This window comes from Lepus europaeus, chromosome 16, assembly GCF_033115175.1.
Source record: "Lepus europaeus isolate LE1 chromosome 16, mLepTim1.pri, whole genome shotgun sequence".
Classification (NCBI taxonomy): domain Eukaryota; kingdom Metazoa; phylum Chordata; class Mammalia; order Lagomorpha; family Leporidae; genus Lepus; species Lepus europaeus.
The window spans coordinates 19139818-19159405 of record NC_084842.1 but is presented as its reverse complement, the minus strand read 5'-3'; the positions used below and the strand labels follow the sequence as shown (position 1 = coordinate 19159405).

The 19588-nt window shown below is 36.8% G+C and overlaps 1 protein-coding gene across 3 annotated transcripts in view; it reads left to right on the top strand.

Annotated features, from left to right (window-relative positions):
- Positions 1–5847: 5847 nt before the first annotated feature.
- The window catches only part of MSR1 (macrophage scavenger receptor 1), a 109236-nt gene continuing 95495 nt past the window's right edge, over positions 5848–19588 (top strand). For all 3 annotated transcript variants that reach the window (XM_062213419.1, XM_062213413.1, XM_062213420.1), the window contains exons 1-2: positions 5848–5923; positions 9653–9753. In XM_062213419.1, the coding sequence (XP_062069403.1) occupies positions 9653–9753 (101 nt within the window). In that variant the 5' untranslated portion in view covers positions 5848–5923. The remainder of the gene's footprint in view (positions 5924–9652; positions 9754–19588) is intronic.

Genomic DNA, 19588 nt, shown 5'->3' with positions numbered 1-19588 from the left:
TCACTCTGTGGACTCCCAAGCATTGAGAGTAGTTGGATTTCCTCCCAGTGCCGTGAAGGGCCATTGAGGCCAGAGAAAGTTTTCAGCCAGCATTGTTAAGAGCAAGGGTTCTGGGTAACTAGTTAAGACTTTCAATTATCTTTGAAAAGTAGCTTTTATTATTTCAAATACTGCTGTGTCTTCTGTTGAATTCAGTGAGATTTATTTCCCACTTTTTCTACATTCAAATAAAATAATATATTCCCTCATTTTGGGATTCAACATGGGAAGATCCAACATGGGAAGTGGGATACACAGCAGACTCATAGAATGGCAGATGTCCTAAACAACACTCTGGCCTCAGAATCAGCCCTTAAGGCATTTGGATCTGGCTGAAGAGCCCATGAGAGTATTGTAGGCATGGAAAGCCAAGAAACCATGGAAAAGAAAAAAAGAAGAAGACCTAAATGAAAGATCTCTGGGAGTGGGATCCCAGTGGAAAAAACAGGGCCATCAAAGAAGGAGGTACCTTTCTCTGAAGGGAGGAGAGAACTTCCACTTTGACTAGGACACTATCGGAATAAGATCAAAGTCAGCGAACTCTAAAGGTTTCCATAGCCCTGGCAACTCATGACTAGAGCCTAGGGAGATTACTGATGCCATGAACAGGAGTGTCAAATTGTTAGTCAGCAACAGGAGTCACTGTGTACTTACATCCCATGTGGGATCTGTCCCTAATGTGTTGTCTAATGTGCAGTGATGCTATAACTAGTACTGAAACAGTATTTTTATACTTTGTGTTTCTGCATGGGTACAAACTGATGAGATCTTTACTAATTATATACTGAATCGATCTTCTGTATATAAAGATAATTGGAAATGAAAAAAGGAAAAACCTGGTGTTAAATTGGAAATGGCATAGAAAATTAATTAATTTTTTTAAAAAATATATATTATGTAAGATCTCTGTCAAAAAAAAAAAGAAATGTGGATTGATCAGCCTCATATAATGTGAGAAACATGCCCATGTGCTTAGCTTTACTCATTTATTCTTGACATATGCATATTTTCTTAAAGCTAAAATATGAGTGAATATAAATTTTAATCACTTGAAGAAATGACAGAAAAATATGCTGCAAATTTCCATTTTAATAAAATTGTGAATGACTAAATTTAGATTTTTCTATTTCCTTAGATCAATTTATTTGCCCAGATCAGTTCTCTCAGTCACCAATTGTTGGTTGTTAATGATAATGGAAAGAAATGCATAAAATATACAACCTCATAGAAGATTGTCATTTTCTATAAATATGAAATAAAATTACATTGTTATTATTCACTTTAACTCAATTCTTTATATTTAGACTATCACACTAATGGTTTTAATGTAGAATCAACAAAACAGTCATAAGCACTCTAGTAACTACACAAAGGTATTCTTTAAATAGCAAGCTTATGAAATTTTTCAAAGTCTCAGATTTTTTTAAATGATATTTTCACAATGTTAAAAAGCACACATATAAAAGGGAATGGAATCACTTATCAAAAGTTGGACACAGGATTGTAGAATTCTAGGATAAAGACGTTTTCAGGAGGAGTTGACAGTGGGTCAAAGACTTGACCTTACATAGCAAGCCTCAACTTATTCGAATACAGAATACAGAATACAGAATAAAGAATAAGCAGCATTATCTAAAGCCTGTCCTACCCATCACACCTGTTTTCTCCAGTGTCCTTAGTTATCTACAGTTTCTTCAGTAGCTTCTGCTTCTCTCTTCAGATAATAAACTAACACAAACATGGTACTCATACTGTATTTTCCCATCTAGCAGGAATCACTATCTAACCCACTTCCGGTATTGATTGTCTAAAAATAGTTTTTTTGTGTATTTTATCTAGTGTTATAGTTGTTTCAATGCAATCTTTTTAACGTATCACAATTGAAAGTAGAAGTTCCATTTGTTTTATTTTTTCATCTAACACCAAGAACAAAGAAAATTAAAATTTATATTTATATTTTATATTCAAATTGAAACTGGCCGTCTCAAAGACTCCTTGCATCATGCGCTGTCTGGGGAGTTATCTTGAGATAAAAGTCTGCAGATTTTTTATCCATGGAATTTGTAAAGGTGTGATTTCCCTTTCAGTGTATTGAAATTAATGCAATATCCCTAATTAGGAAGATCTGGAATTTCTATTATCTACATTTAACTACATTGAATGGCCTGAAAAATATGTTCAATTTAAATTTTTTATTTAAACAATTAACAGAAATACAAAATTGTGCATGCTTATGGAGTACTGTGTTATGTTTAACTACATTTTACATGTTATACATTATGTAGTATTCAATCAGGGTGAATATACTTAGCATTTCAATCATTTAACATTTCCTTATTGTGAAAGTACCCAAAATTTAATAGAGAAATATAGAGTACATTATCTGTCATCACCCTAATGTGCAATAGAACCCCAGAGCTGCTTACCCCTAACAAGCTACCACCTAGTATCCAGCAGCCAAACTTTCCCCATCACTCCCTCCCAGCTTCCATCCTCATCCTCTGGTAGCCACCATTATATTTTTTTAAAGATTTATTTATTTATTTAAAAGGCAGACTTACAGAGAGGCAGAGGCAGAAAGAGAGAGTGAGAGAGAGAGGTCTTCCATTCACTAGTTCACTCCCCAGATGGCTCCAAGTGCTGGAGCTGTGCCTAACTGAAGCCAGGAGCCAGGAGTTTCTTCCTGGTCTCTCACACAGGTGCAGGGGCCCAATAACTTGGGCCGTCTTCTACTGCTTTCCTAGGCCATAACAGAGAATTGGATCAGAAGTTGAGCAGCCGGGACTTGAACTGGCATCCATATGGAATACAGGCACCGCAGTTGGCAGCTTTACCTGCTGTCCAACAGCATTGACTCCCACCATTATATTTTTAACTTCCATGAGATCACGTAATTTTTAGATTCCACATATGAGTGAGATCATGTGATGTATGTCTTTCTGTACTTGTCTTATTTCACTTAACATAGTGACCTCCAGCTCTATCTATCCATGCTGTTGAAATATTATGAAGCAGAAACGTTGGAGAACTAAGTACAAGAAATTGTAAAAAGTACTGAATTATTGAACAGCCTGAAATATAAATTTATGTTTGCGGTTGTGAAAAATGAATTGCATTATAAATCAATTCTGTGTTTCAGATACTAGCTAATTATACATTGAAAACATGATTAGCCAGGTATTTAAAGGACAAAATAAAAAGTTGAATAATACAGGAAATGAGCCCAGAAATAGACTTACACATAGAAATTCATTTGATTTGTCACATAGCTTGCATTATAGTGCTGTTAGGAAGGGAATGACTTTTTCTTAAGTCCCTACATGGAAAAGACCACATGAAACCTCTGTTAATACACAAAAATCAGTTCTGTTTATATTATAGATAAAAATACTATAATAAATAGAGTGCTTTCAGAAGAAAACAGAGTATCATCAAGATCTTGGTATAGATGAAGATGTATTCCAAAAAGGAGAAACTTGAAGGTAAATCAGAAAAATAAAAGTCACCCGCTAACCTAACAGATGTCCGTTGTATGTATTTGACAAGTGTTCACCCAGAATATAGAAAAATATCCTATAAATCAGTAAGACCAAGAGTCAGCAGAACAGTAAAATAGACAAAAATCTCAAACAGCATTTCATAAAATAGGATCTTCAAAAGCCAAAAACATCAAATTTATTAGTCCTGAGGGAATACAAATTATAATCACATATATAACTGAATGGCTCAAAAGAAAGTGGCAGAAATTTCTGAGATAGTGAAAACAAGAAACATATGAAAAACTAATTCTAGTATAAATGGTACATACACTTTGATACTTTATTATCTTCTAAAAATAGTACCCTATTGCCTATCAAGTCATTCTTTCACATTCAACTAAAAATTTAACATTGATAGGTATTCTTACATAATGGAACTCACCCAAAATGATATACAAAGAAGTTCATAGCAACAGCCTTTAAATTAGCCCAGTAAGAAAAACAGCGTGAAAGGCAATTTACAGTAAAAAATAAATAAATAAATAAATTAACATGCACAAAATGGAATACTATGCAACAACTGCAATGATAAAAGCACACAGAATGTATAATCATTCATTAACATAATATTGTGAGCAATAATCTAGAGTTCAAGTACTGTGTACATTTCCATTGATAAGATATTCAAAATAAGCAAAACTAACATATGGTGTTGGAAATCAAGATTATGAAATCTTTTTACCCTAATATTTGCTAAACTGATCATATAAAAAAGTGTTTTTGATAAGCATTTTATGAATGGATTCAAATTGTATCACAAAATGCTTCAGATAATTTTTAAATACTTAAATAATTCACACATTGAGAAATACCAGAAATACGTATTTTTCCATTAGCACTACTGTTGTTAAGATAATTTAAATCTTATTCATTTTATGTCTGTATTCAAAGTTTTATTAAATAAACAGCAAAATGTTTACGATTTTTCTTTTCTTTTCTCCTCCATTCATTGTGATGAAGACAGAAAGAACTGGAGTAAATATTATTACCTGCTGTCTTCTCATTTTGTGGTAAGTGGAAAGCTAAGACAATTGTCTGGATGAAGAAATATTGGTGTTGCTGTTGATAGATACCTTATACATTTGACCTGACAGAACAAAAACATATATTTACATAATGCTGTATGTGTGTATGCATAAACACTACACCACAGTGATTCCTGCTCTGCATAAAGTTAAAAACTGTCTCAAGGGCCGGCGCCGTGGCTCAACAGGCTAATCCTCCGCCTTGCGGCGCCGGCACACCGGGTTCTAGTCCCGGTCGGGGCACCGATCCTGTCCCGGTTGCCCCTCTTCCAGGCCAGCTCTCTGCTGTGGCCAGGGAGTGCAGTGGAGGATGGCCCAAGTGTTTGGGCTCTGCACCCCATGGGAGACCAGGAGAAGCACCTGGCTCCTGCCATCGGAACAGCGCGGTGCGCCGGCCGCAGCGCGCTACCGCGGCGGCCATTGGAGGGTGAACCAACGGCAAAAGGAAGACCTTTCTCTCTGTCTCTCTCTCACTGTCCACTCTGCCTGTCAAAAATAAAAAATAAAAAAATTAAAAAAAAAAAAAACTGTCTCAAGGCTTCATGTGTAATGATCCTGATTCACAGTGTAGTCATTTTTATTCTACATAAGGATGAAAGTATCCCTATGTATACTGTGTGGTTGCCATATATGAGCTCCTAAACTTAATATTAAAATTTATGTCTAGTGCTCAAGACATTTTTAATTGTTTATAATATATTGTGGTTATAGTTCTATGGTGATACTTAATCCTAAACAAGTGTGTCTAATTAGAAGAAACCTATTGAGCCTCATCTTGAATCTTTAATAAAGGAAGGGATAATGAGGGAAAGACACTCTGCGTTCTCTGCTTCTCAGAAATTTTCCTTCCATCTGGACTACCATTCAATGAAGGAGAAATTAATTTAGCTCCCAGCTGTCTGAGTGACTGCTCAAGATTGAGTTTAATTATTTATTCATTTATTCATCCATTCACTCAAATAGATGTCATTTACATTTACTCTGGATTGTGTCTTAAACTATGGCGAAAGATTAAAAAGATATGGGAGGCATACCCTGTTTTTTTACATCTGACTGTCAACCATGTACCTATAATCAAAGTGTAGCCCAGCATGTGAACAGCTGGTCGATAAAGCCAGGTAGAAGTGCACAGGGGATTTGAAACAATGGGACACCTTGGTAAATGGCTTATGATGATTCTTACTCATTCTTTAGATTCACCTTCACCCAAGACACAGGAAGGAAATGTGCACATTCAGAGAACAATTTAATGCCATTTGTTTTTGTCACCTCCACAACCCTCACCCCCAGGAATAATCTAATTGAAAGACTCAAAAGCAGGTAGGATTTGTTTGTTTTGGTATTTTTGAAAACTATTCTTAGTGAGAACCCTGGGAAAGAGAAACAGGAAGGAGGGGAAAATAATGCCAAGATATTTTATCACATTGGCCAGTGTTGTAGGTGACTTATGCTCAAGCCTATACCATCAAAGGACACTTTGAAATTTATCTAAGAGTTGTGTACCTGGAGGAAGAAACAAAATGACTTGCCCATCGGTGTCTGAACTCATGGTCCGAGGTAGTCTCACTTCATTAAACACAAATGCTCCAAAGTGCCAAGGAACTGATTAATAGTAACATCATCAGCAAAGCATGAGGGCGAGAAGCAGGAGGTGCGTGGTAAGGGTTTTATGGCAAATCTAGTTGTTGGGCAGTTTTTGGCCGCAACTTGCTGTGAACTGGATGTTCCAAATGTAGGGCCAGATCGTGCAACAGTATACACAGAAGGTGTCCAGCAAAAGGAAAGCAAAGCATTACTTTTAAGGGTACAGCTGTCTAGTAAAGACCTAATGGAACGTTGTTTGAACTTAACAGCACTTTGTTAGTCTGCCCATTAGGATGGGAAAAGAAACATGAGAAGGACAAGCATATTTACTCCTTACATTTTCTAAAATTTTACTGTATTGTTCTCTGGAGTGACTTCCTAGATTTTTTTAAATCTCTAAACTTGGGTTTAAAATGTTGAATAAATTAGATAATGGCATGAAATGTGCATTTCTAGGCATTTAGACAACATAACATCCAGTGCATATACTTAGAAATTATATTTTCAAATAGAAATTAACCCATGTATAGCAAAAAAGCTTAAGATTTAGTCTATATTAAGATATATCCTGGGCTGGCGCCGCGGCTCAATAGGCTAATCCTCCACCTTGCGGCGCCGGCACACAGGTTCTAGTCCCGGTCAGGGAGCCGGATTCTGTCCCGGTTGCCCCTCTTCCAGGCCAGCTCTCTGCTGTGGCCAGGGAGTGCAGTGGAGGATGGCCCAAGTGCTTGGGCCCTGCACCCCATGGGAGACCAGGATAAGCACCTGCTCCTGCCTTTGGATCAGTGCGGTGCGCCGGCTGCGGCGGCCATTGGAGAGTGAACCAATGGCAAAGGAAGACCTTTCTCTCTGTCTCTCTCTCTCACTGTCCACTCTGCCTGTCCATAAAATAAAATAAAAAATAAAAAAGATATATCCTGAATTCTTAAATCATAATAGGAATAAAGGTTATGTGCAATGAATTAGAGAATCAGATTGAAGGATGCTAAAAGTTTCAGTGCAATGTCTCTGATTGAATAAAGTAAGGGAATAATCAATATCAGATTACAAACTTTCAGGATTATAAGAAAAATTCATCAGAAATTACTGAGGTTGAAAAGTAAAACCTCATAGGACCTATGTGCAGCCAAATTTGAGATTATGTTTTTTTTGAAATTATATGTTATCCTAGAACAGCTATTCAGTTCTCCCTGATGAATAAATGATTCTGTAGGGAGTACGTTTTCTTGTAAAAATGGACACATGCTAGAAATATTAGTTCATTAAAGGAAATGTAATGTTGATCTTATTTCAGCAAACTCTACAAAACCAATAACAATACAGTTTGGGAGAATATACAATACCTGAAGTGAGGGAAGCTCTCTGTGAAGATATTAAAATACCATTTTTGAGAGTTTGAATATTGTATCACTATAATTTAAAACCCCACTCACTAACTTAAAAATGGGAAAGATATTAAAAAGAAAAATATAAATATCATCCTTTATAGAGTTTAAAGTGAAAAAAGGGACAAAACATGTATTTCCTTCTAGAAAATTATAAGAATGCAAACCTTAGAATAAAAAAGAAGTAAAGGGTATTTCATTTGTGTGAATGTCAAATTATTGAAAAACTTGTTTATGGTTTTAGAAGGAGAGGGAGGGCTTACTGACTAAAGAGAGGAAAGAGAGGGCCCTTTAGAAAGGGTGCAATATTTCTTGTCCCAGACTTGCTGGTAGTGCTTTCATGGGTAATTCATGTGAAAATTCATTGTGTTATATACTCAAGACTAGAGCACTTTGGATATTTTATTTTTTAATAAAGAATAAACATAACCTCAGGTATGCTTACAGGCAGAGTTACTACCTAAATATTTTCAATTCAATTCATTTGGTCAAAATAACAACTTAGAAAAAAGAATTAGAAAGCAAACCAAAAAGGCTAATAAAGGCAAAAGTAGATATCAACGTATAAAAATCATTTTTTATTTTTGAGAAGTGTGCCTTGTGTGTTTTGCTGCCTGAAAGTCCTTCTTTCTTTTCTTAGTAGCGTCATTTTCTTTGGTATTTTCTCTCATTCCATTAAATCTTGGTATATTAATAAAATTTATCTCAGAGAATGCAAGTGATATTAATTCATAAAATTTTTCAAATTATCTATAATATTCACATATACTTTCAAGATATAAAATTATATGATGATTTTTAAATTAAAAAATACTGTGCGTGTTGTGGTGGAGGTGGGAGGATAGCCTAGCAGTTAAGATACCTGTATCTCACATCAGAGAACCTGTGTTCAGTTCCCAGCTCTGGCTTCTGAAAACAGCTTCCTGCTAACCCAGAACCTGGGAGTAACAGTGATGGCTCAGGTAATAGGATTGAGTTCCCAGTTTCCAGCTTCCTCTGTGCTGTGCATTGTGAGCAACAGAGTGAAGCAACAGATAGAGTAGCTCTGTCACTGTCTCTGCTTCTTGAATAACTTTTCTAATCTCATTTTTTGCAGCCCATCTGAAACCAGTGTTTAGGAGTTATATTTCTAAAGAGAAATTTCTTTCCACTGTATTTTGTCTCTTAAACTACTTCTTCTGCCTTATTCTATTATGTATCTATTATACTCCTGCTATCAACCCATCTATTCTGTTCTTCAAAGCAGTCATGTGGGAAAGACACCCAAACTTTGATCTTCAGATAGGGAGAGAGTTAAGGTCTCCTGACTTGTGGTCCTGAATTTCCTAATTCCAGCTAGACACCAATTGCTGATGCCTTACCTACTGTCCCCACATACCCTCCAATGAGAGCAGGGGTAACATGCAAGGAATTAATATGAGAAGCAGTATTGTATACAATTTAAATCATATCATATAAATATAGAAAAATGAACTACATATTTTATTTATATATCCATTTGTAATATTTATATTAATTTAAATGTTTAATCAAATCAGTGCAAATTCATTATTTATATTATTATTGCATGTGTTTTGATATCAAAATGCTTGACTTCAAATTCTGTACAAACATTACAAGAAGGGTACAAGAAGGGAAGGATAAATAGGTAGCAAACTGATGTCAGTATCTGAGCCTTGCCTGGCACTATGATAATGAAACTAAAAATAGAATAAACACTCCAAAAACTTGCAGTGAAATACAGCACTAATTTAAAGATTACTGGTTACAATTAAAGTAAGAAAATTATTCTATAAAACTTCCAAATCAAGAGAGATCAAAAAAAGAGACAACTAAGGAAGAATTATCCATCTCTCTTTTTCTTTTTCCTTAAGCCATATTCCTTTCCTCCCATTACTTTAAGACTCCCAGATTTGTGAGGTTTGGGGAGGTATTGATGCACTCCCCAAAATTCATGTTAAAATATAATCCTCAGCATAATGGTAATAAGAGGTAGAGGACTTTGGAAAGTTATTAGGTCATGAGGGGTGGTGTGACTTATAAAAGCAGCCTAAAGGAGCTCAGTTGCCTTTTCTGCCAGATGAGGCTACAGCTAGAAGGCATCATTCATGAAACCAAGGGCCCTCACCAGACATGGAATCTACTAGTGCTTGGATTGTGGACCTCCCAGGCTTCAGAATGGTGAGCAATACATTCTATTGTTATTTGATATCCAGTCTAAGATACTTTGTTATATTCACAAAAATAAGACAGGGAGGGGGTGAGGAAGTATAGCACATTTTCCTGATTGTGTTTTTACTAACTTGATTTTTTGAAACCAATAATTAAAATGAATTTTAAAGAGTTGATATGCAAGTTTCCAGAAATCACTCTGAATGTTTACATAACATAAAAATTAATTAATTTTATAAAAGGAGTAAGAACAGTGTGTAAGAAATCCTCAGATGAGAAGGAGAAGCCTGGAAAAACATTAATATCTGAACACAAATCAGCATTTAACAACTGTACAGCCTAAAGGTAAGTTGGGGTAAAGCAAACTCAGAAGCTAGGGAATTAAAACTCGACTTTTGTCTTTTAATCCATTTGTACACATTTGCAAAATGTTGAGCAAATGCTATGGTAGTACCAAGGGAAACTGTCAATATTGATATTGCCTATAGATAAGGGGAACTCACATTGTGGAAGCAGACTAAACAAACCGAATTAACTGTGCCAAAGAATTTCAATTGTAATCATTTTTGAGAACTTCCCTGTGTGAATATCTATTTGTCATGCCTTTCATTAATTATATGTGCTTCATGTTAATTTAATTTTACTTTCTTTGATATTAAAATTTGTTGCTTTTTAATTTCTTGATCATTCTATCTCAGAACACAACTCATTGTAGTCAGAGTAATATATTTACTTAGAATTTTCTTGCTATCATTCTGCCTGATATTTTAGAAAGAAATTACCTATCAATACTATTTTTCCTTCCATGGATTGTCATTGATATATCTTAATTACTATTTTTGTCTTCATGTTATATATAGTCTACTAGTTGGATTAAAAAACACTTTATTGTCTCATATAAATACCCACGTTAAATGTGGGCAGTCCTCACTCTGTGTGGGGATGGAGAAAATGATCATGCAAGTTGAAAATATGATAAGCAGGCCGGCACCACGGCTCAATAGGCTAATCCTCTGCCTGTGCACCGGCACCTAGGGTTCTAGTCCTGGTTGGGGCACCAGATTCTGTCCCAGTTGCTCCTCTTCCAGTCCAGCTCTCTGCTGTGGCCTGAGAGTGCAGTGGAGGATGGCCCAAGTCCTTGGGCCCTGCAGCCGCATGGGAGACCACGAGAAAGCACCTGGCTCCTGGCTTCAGATCAGCGCAGCATGCCAGATGCAACACGCCGGCTGTAGCGGCCACTTTGGGGGGTGAACCAACGGAAAAAGGGAGACCTTTCTCTCTGTCTCTCTCTCTCTCTCTCTCTCTGTCTAACTCTGCCTGTCAAAAAAAAAAAATATGTGAAAAGCAAACTTTGTTAATTAGAAAAATCAAAATGGTCCCATTAGCTTTAATATGATTTATTCAGACCCTAAAAATTCTTTTACTTGCACTAATCAATGTATAGGAAAATGACAAATAGCAGTTCAATGTACTGTCATTTAAAATATTGGAGAAATGAAAATTTAAGGATTTTATTTCTTAATAAGAAAAATACCAGTAGTAGTTTGAATAGTACTTGCCTTCGTCTCATTGTATAACATAATATAGGGGAAGCATCTTCTGTGCTTTGGCAATTACCCATACTCTTCTGGAAGCATTTTGTCTGTTGGTTTCAAGTTATGAACTATCCCTGAGTTCCTTTAATGTGAAATTTCTGCCAGCTTTACTTTCTGTACATCATCTTAATTATTTTTTCCCAACCACTATGCTAATTTTTCTTGTTTATTTTCCCTACATATGTGCTTCTCTAGCTGCAAATCTAGACTCTCTTGAGTAATAGCAGTTTCATTCTTCCAGTAGTCAGTTATTTCTTCTATAATTCCAGTACATTCAACATGAATTTTACTTCTGGCATTATCACTTTTCATTCCCTTGTTGTATTTTTCATTTTTATTGGATGGAAAGTTTCTACTTTTGATAACTGGTTTTTTTAATGTCTTGTGGGTTTACCATTGTATTAGAAGAAAGCAACACAGCTGCATGGTTTTCTGTCTTTGTATGAGATTAATAGGAAATATGCAATGATCCATCAGTGAGACATTTTGAAAGAAGGGCACATATGTTATTTAGTGCAGTGGTCTGTGGACTAAAGATCAGTCATCAAAGTTGTTCTTTAGCGGGTTACAGTGAGTATGCTATGGTTACTGAAGTTTGAATCATGCTGTTGAGGGAGGGGTGTTAATGGAACTGCAGTACCTGAGATCATTCACATCAGAATTATTCAAACTGAAAATCATCTGTCCAAGAACACCATTAGATTGAAAGATAAAGGGTAAAGGGGTAGGTGTTTGGGGCAGTAGTTAAGATGTCAATTGGGATACCCACTTTCCATATCAGTGTAGGGAGGTTTGAATCCAGGGCTCTTTTCTTGATTCCAGTTTCTTGCTAATGCTTATTCTGGGAGGCAGCAGGTGATGGCTCAAGTAGTTGGATCCCTGCCAACCATATGGAAGACCTGGATCGCATCCCCAGCTCCCAGAGTTGGCTTGCCCCAGTCCTGGCCTTTTTGAGCATTTGGCGAATGAACCAGTGAATGGTAGATTTCTGTCTATTTATCTGTCTCTATCTTTCTTTGCCTCTCAAATAAATAAATTTAATTTAAAATAAATGATTAAAGGCTATAAAACAAGTTTTCCATTTCAATACACATAAAAACAACACACATGCACACTGAGTATACTAGTATAAGAGAAAATAGATTTCTATAACTATTAATAGGGATGAGAGCTCTTTCATGGTCATAACCATACTCATAGAACATAAAAAAAATTGAAAAGTATAACACTTTGAAACCAGAGATACACAGTACATAAAGCAAGCCTGTTATATTTGGAAAAATAAACAGGATCTACAAATACAGATAAAAATCTCAGTATCTCTGCTTCAATAATCCAAGAGTAAATAGAATTTTTTAAATTATTTATTTATTTATTTGAAAGACAGAGTGATAGAAAGAGAGGCAGAGAAGGAGATCTTCCATTTGGTTCACACCCCAAACTGTCTGTTCAGCTGGAACTGGGTGGAGCTGAGCTAGGAGCAAGGAAGTCCATCTGGATCTCCCATGTGGGTATCAGGAACTCAACTACTTGAGCCATCATCTGCTGCTTCACAGGCACATTAGCCCTGACTTGGGTCAAACGCAGAGTAGGTGGGACTCAAACTGGCATGCAGATATGATGTGGCTGTCCCAAGTGCTGACTTAATCTGCTGCATCACAACTTTTACCTCTAGATACAAAATAATAGGGATATTCAAACTATCTGGCAACGTGACCTAATTGATACATGTAGAGCACTTATCTCAATAATAGAAGAAGACACATCTTTTAAAATGCATACAGTTCAGGGCTGGCATAATGGTGTGGTGGGTTAAGCTGCTGTCTGTGACACCAATATCCAATATGTGTACCCTTTCATGTGCAGGCTTCTCCAGTTCCAATCCAGCTCCCTGCTAATGTGCCAAGGAAAGCAGGAAGATGGCTCAAGTGCTAGAGTCCCTGAATTCACATGGGAGATGTGGAAGAAGTTCCTGGCTCCTGGCTTTGGCCTTTGTTAGCCCCGGCCATTGTGGCCATTTGGAGAATGAACCAGCAGATGGAAGATTCTCTCTCTCTGTCTCGCACTCTGTCTATGTAACTCTGCCTTTCAAGTAAATAAATGACTCTTTTAAAAAATAAATTGCACGCAGTTCATATACCAAATCATGTTTGGGACACTAATTTTCACACATGAGAAAATATAAATTTTCTTTCTTTCTTTCTTTCTTTCTTTTTTTTTTTTTTGACAGGCAGAGTGGACAGTGAGAGAGAGAGACAGAGTGAAAAGTCTTGCTTTGCCGTTGGTTCACCCTCCAATGGCCGCCGCAGCCGGCACACCACACTGATCCAAAGGCAGGAGCCAGGTGCTTCTCCTGGTCTCCCATGGGGTGCAAGGCCCAAGCACTTGGGCCATCCTCCACTGCACTCCCTGGCCACAGCAGAGAGCTGGCCTGGAAGAGGGGCAACCGGGACAGAATCCAGTGTCCCGACCGGGACTAGAACCTGGTGTGCCGGTGCTGCAAGGTGGAGGATTAGCCTATTGAGCCGCGGCGCCGGCCAGAATATATAAATTTTCAATAACAATATATTACTCAAGATCCTAAAGACTTTAAAAGAAAATCGGACAATATTCCAAAAATGCTTTTGCAAAATTAGCAAAAAATAAATTTTACAAAAGACAAAACAAGAGGTTCACATAAAAAAATAAATTTCTATAACTTTTATAGACAATTTGTAGTTCAAAGCTTTCCTCAAAGCAAACACTTCATAGATATCTCCACTATTGAATTCTACCCAAAATTTTAGGAAGAAACAAATCAGTACAACTCAAGCTGTGCTATTAATACAAGAAAAAATATGACATCTTAATTTATAAAGTGTACATTATTCATATCCCAGACCAGACAAACACGTTGCAAGAGAGGAAAACTACAGATGGTCCCCCCAACTTACAACTTACAATGGCTCAACTTGGGATTTTTTAATTATGAAGATGACAGATACTCACTAGAAATTATATTTCAGATTTTGATATTTGATCTTTTATAAGTTAGTGGTATATGGTATTATGCTCTCTTGACTCTGGGAGGAGGAGGGAGCCGCAGCTCTCAGTGTGCCTCAAGTTCATGAGAAGAAACAACTAATTTGCCACAGGTTCTCCATGGGTACTGCATTGCCAAACTAATATTCAGTAGGTTAAATGTACCAGGATTCAAAAAGTTTGTGGAGAACTGAATTAATAGATCAGTTTGTCTTGGTGTAAAAAACATTGAAGTTCATATATAGTGTTTTCATAATTCGATTTCTTATGAATGGGTTGAGCATTCCTCATGTTAAGTGAATTTTTGACAAAATGTATTTTCAATGTACAGTGAGTCTACAAGGATACTACTCCATTGTAAAATACGGAGAATCCACATAGATTAATCTTCCTCATAAACCTTGCCACAAAAATTCTCAACAAAATATTAGCAAAATTAACTCAGACTTATAAATAAATAGTATAACACATTATAACTCAGTGGGCTTTGTCCTAAGACTGCAAGTTTGATTTAAATTTTAATTTTAGACAATGTAATTCCAAAAATAAGACTAAAAATGAAAAGTTGTATGCCTGTTTAGTACATGCAGACAAAATTTTATCTGAAACTCAACATTTGGCCATAACAAAAATTCTCAGCAAAATGAAATAGAAAGAAGTAATATCCTTAACCTGATGAAGAGTAATTACTAAAAAGAGGAAAAGATTTTTAAAAAACCCTATAGTGAAGGATATATGCAATGGTGAGAAACTACATTTTAAAATTTTTACTTCTAAGAAGCAGTACAGCTAGGTTGCCCATTTTCCTCACTTTTATTCAATGCTATGCTATAGGTCATAGTTATAAAGTATGGCAGTAAAGTTAATCGTGCACATATTAGAAAGAAAAAAGTATCTTCATGTATAAACTACATAATTCTCTTGAGAAAATGTAAGAAATCTATGCAAAAATGCACTCTAACTGGATACAAGACCAATATGCAAAACAATTTCATCTCTGTATCCAGCATTGAACAATCTGAAGCTTTTGCAAACATGCGTTAACAAAGCATCCAGAATGCAACAAAATGCTGAGGGAAAACAGTAAGCAAAGGCTGTGTAAAAGCCATGTTAAAAAAAAAAAAAACAAAAAAAAAAAACAAAACAAAAAAACCTAAATCATTGCTGAGAGAAATTTTGAAGGATTGAAATAATTTGGGAGACATACTATGATCATGGAGCAGGAAGCTTAATTTTGCTGAGTATAAAGGCAAAGGAAGGTTTGAAAAAAGTTTGGAGAGATTACCAAAAGCTTAACTTAGATCTTGAAGGGATACAAGGAAGACAAGTAGAAAGATTGGCATATTATAAGGCCCAGTCTAATTGGAAATGATGAACTTGCAGTACAACCTGCTGTAGGGTCTCACACAGCCTTCCATAGTCCTGGAAATCAGGAGTACAAGCTAACAGGTCATGTCATTTGATTAGAACTGAATACTTGAATGGCAGCCACTGAAAAAGGAACTGAAAGGGAAGCTGTTGGAACTCATGGTGATCAAGCAATTTTATTGTTCAACTTTTTCTCCTGGATGGTCAGGGCTGGTGGAGACTAACTGGAGAAAATAAATAGGCTGAGGAATGTATTGCCCTGAAAATGTAAAAGAATTTGTGATCAAGGTTAGTTAAGCCTTGACAAACTTTTTTATTTTCATTCCAACTGCGTATGACCCATGTTATCTGTCACACATTTGTAAAATGAAGAAGCATTCTCCAAAATGGTGCAGAATTAAAATTTAATGGTTTTACTCTTTCGTATCTTTTCACACTTGAATTGAGAGGGCTATTTTTTTTTTTAACTTTTATTTAATGAATATAAATTTCCAGTGTACAGCTTATGGATTACAATGGCTTCCCCCCCCCCAATAACTTCCCTCCCACCCGCAACCCTCCCCCCTCCCGCTCCCTCTCCCCTTCCATTTGCATCAAGATTCATTTTCAATTCTCTTTATATACAGAAGATCAATTTAGTATAAAGATTTCAACAGTGTGCACCCACATAGAAACACAAAGTGAAACATACTGTTTGAGTACTAGTTATAGCATTAAATCACAATGTACAGCACATTAAGGACAGAGATCCCATATGAGGAGCAAGTGCACAGTGGCTCCTGTTGTTGACCCAACACATTGACACTCTAGTTTATGGCGCCAGTAACCATCCTAGGCTGTCGTCATGAGTTGCCAAGGCTATGGAAGCCTTCCAAGTTCACCGACTCTGATCATATTTAGACAAGGTCATAAAAGACAGAGTGAGGATAGTAACCAATGATCCTAAGAGTGGCATTTACCAGGTTTGAACAATTATACAGCATTAAGTGGGGAAGAGGACCATCAGTACACACATGTTGGGAGTAGAGCCATTGGTGGTAGAGTAGAGGTTATGATTACAAAGGAATGAGGCCCAAGTGCACTAGACAGGGCCTAGAACAAAGGACAGAGTCATTATTAGAGGAGCTAAGAAAGGTGCTGTCTAAGCTACAAGTAATTTTTCTGATTGAGAGGCAAATAGAACCTGATAGAAGGGGCTTGATAATAATCTGGTGGGCTCTAGGCCTTGTAAATTCAGAGGCCCAGACCTATCTATCTCTTCACATGGGGTATATCCTAAAGGAGGTGTGAACCTCCTAGGGGAAGGCACTCTGTTGACTTTCATTACTTGGCTGGCCTGGGAGGAGAGCTGGCCAGGTAAAGGCAGGTGGCATCTCTAACAAGAAATTTACAGTTCTGCCTGCAATGTTGCTGACCCTACTTGACCATCCCCTCAGCTGCAGTGGTCCCTTTGGAATATAATTTTCCTCATGGGCATTGTCTACCTTAGAAAAACTACTACAGAACATGCCTGTGACTATAGACTTGTAGTTCAGGCCACCGAAGATTAGAGATGGGACACGGGCACTCCCTTGACTTGCATCCTCTGGTCTGCTTTAACACAAACCAGGAGGAAAAGAAAGCTCGGCATCAGAAGCAATGGGTGGCAGGCCTATTAATGGCTGATCTGTACAGTGATCTGCCCTCAAGGAGACCCAACAGGCCAGTCCACTGCAGTGGCTTTCAATGTGGTAAGCCTGGGCTTCAGCAGAAGTCAGCTTGTGAAGAGCCCTGGCAGCTCTGCCAAGAGTTGGATCACTGGAAATGGACCTGCCCTGGAGTCGAAGGATGCCCAGGTCAGAGCCACAGATCTTATTGGCTCTAAGCTGAAAAGCCCTTCACTCAGCCCAACTTCCGAGAGGGCTATTTTTTAATCACAGCACTACAATTTATTTCTCAGCAGTAATTCTAGATTAGAGTAACTCACATGTAAATATGGTGAAGTTGCAGACAGGTGTCCCAAATCAGTGAAAGACAGTGGATTATGAAAAGCAACTTAGACATTCTCAATCTTTCAAAGCATAGATGAAATCTTGAAACATGGTATTAAATTTAGAGGACAATGAGATTGTTTATATGGAAAAGTTGCTGAAAGGAAAGATAATTAATCCTGAGAAAATCCATTTATTTTTTGTTGAATGAAGAAAAATTATTCATTTTTCTCTATATTCTCAATTTGAAGTTTCTATGTGCTAAACAATGTTGATAGTCATGACCCTAAATTCAAAGCAATTACAAGCCAATTCTTTATCACACCTGGAAATAAGAACCTTTGTATGCCATAATGTCAGCTTATGAAGATTTTACTCATGAGCAAACTGATTGCATTCCTCTCCCAACCATCCTATGCTTAGATTGGTGTGCATGCCAAATTGGTTCTTATTATCTATTTAAAAACTTCATATTACCTCCTAATGGTGATGTGCATCATTATATTAACTGTAAATACAAAGTTGTTAACTTTACTACTCCTGAGTTCATAACATTTTAATTTGTTGTATTTATAATCTATCGTAGTGAGATTTGGGAATTACTACATTAATCAGGCAACAAATGTAGAAGGAATCAGGATGGTTTCAAAAAGTGTTAGAGAGGGGGCCAGCGCCATGGCTCATTTGGTTAATCCTCCACCTGTGGCACCAGCATCCAATTTGGGCTCTGGTTCTAGTCTCAGTTGCTCCTCTTCCAGGCCGGCTCTCTGCTGTGGCCCAGGAGGGCAGTGGAGGATGACCCAAGTGCTTGGACCCTGCACCCGTATGGGAGACCCTGGCTTCAGATTGCCACAGTGCTGGCCGTGGCAGCCATTTGGGGAGTGAACCAATGGAAGGAAGACCTTTCTCTGTGTCTCTCTCTCACTGCCTATAACTCTACCTGTCCAAAAAAAAAAAATGTGTTAGAAATAAAATGAAGTTATAAAAATATTGGATTAGCTATCATTTTTCAAAATTTCTTATCAATTTGTTTATTTAATCAATTTGGGTTCACTTCTCAAATGCCTATGAAACCTGAGGACAGGCCAACACGAAAGCCAGGAGCAAAAACAAATTCCTTATCTGTGTTGTGGATGTCAGGAGTCCAGTTACTTGAGCTATAACCCGCTCCCAGGGTCTGCATTGGCAGAAGTTTGGAATTGAGAGTGGAGCCAGGACTTGAACCTAGACACTCTGATATATGGTACGAGCTTCTAAACCACATTTTAACCAGTATCTTAACTGCTAGGACAAGGTTTTTCCCCTAAAATCCTTCTCTTAAGCCTGTTTTATTTCTGTATTTTAAATTTTAACAAGGATTAAAAAATAGAAACTCATTAATTCTGGGTTACACTCATGGTTTATGCTATGACAAAAATTTGATATGGCTTAATTCACACATTAAAACACAGAAATGTTTTCAAAAACATTTACCTAGTAACTTTATGAATACTTAAATATCATCTGTTCAACAGAAATTTAAAATAGTGAGAAAGCTCAACTTCCTGTAAACTCTCAGTTTATAGGTTAAACTTAGATACAGTTGTTATGCAATAGGAATGCTAATCCTTTTAGCTTACCCCCTGATTTACTAACATCAAGTCTCCCTTAATGAAGCCCCACTAGTCCTAGCTGGATTTTTGTTCTCAACATCAGCTGAAATCTTAGTGTCAAAATATTGGAGTAATTATTTAATCAAAATTTATTTTAAAAATATATAACTAAACAAAATACTTAGTTTTTTCCCTTACAACACATTTTTCATATAACTGTAGTATTTTATGGTGATGGAATATTAAAGAAACCAATGCATGAATTTTTTGCAGTCTGGAAACTGTGACTATTGGCTAC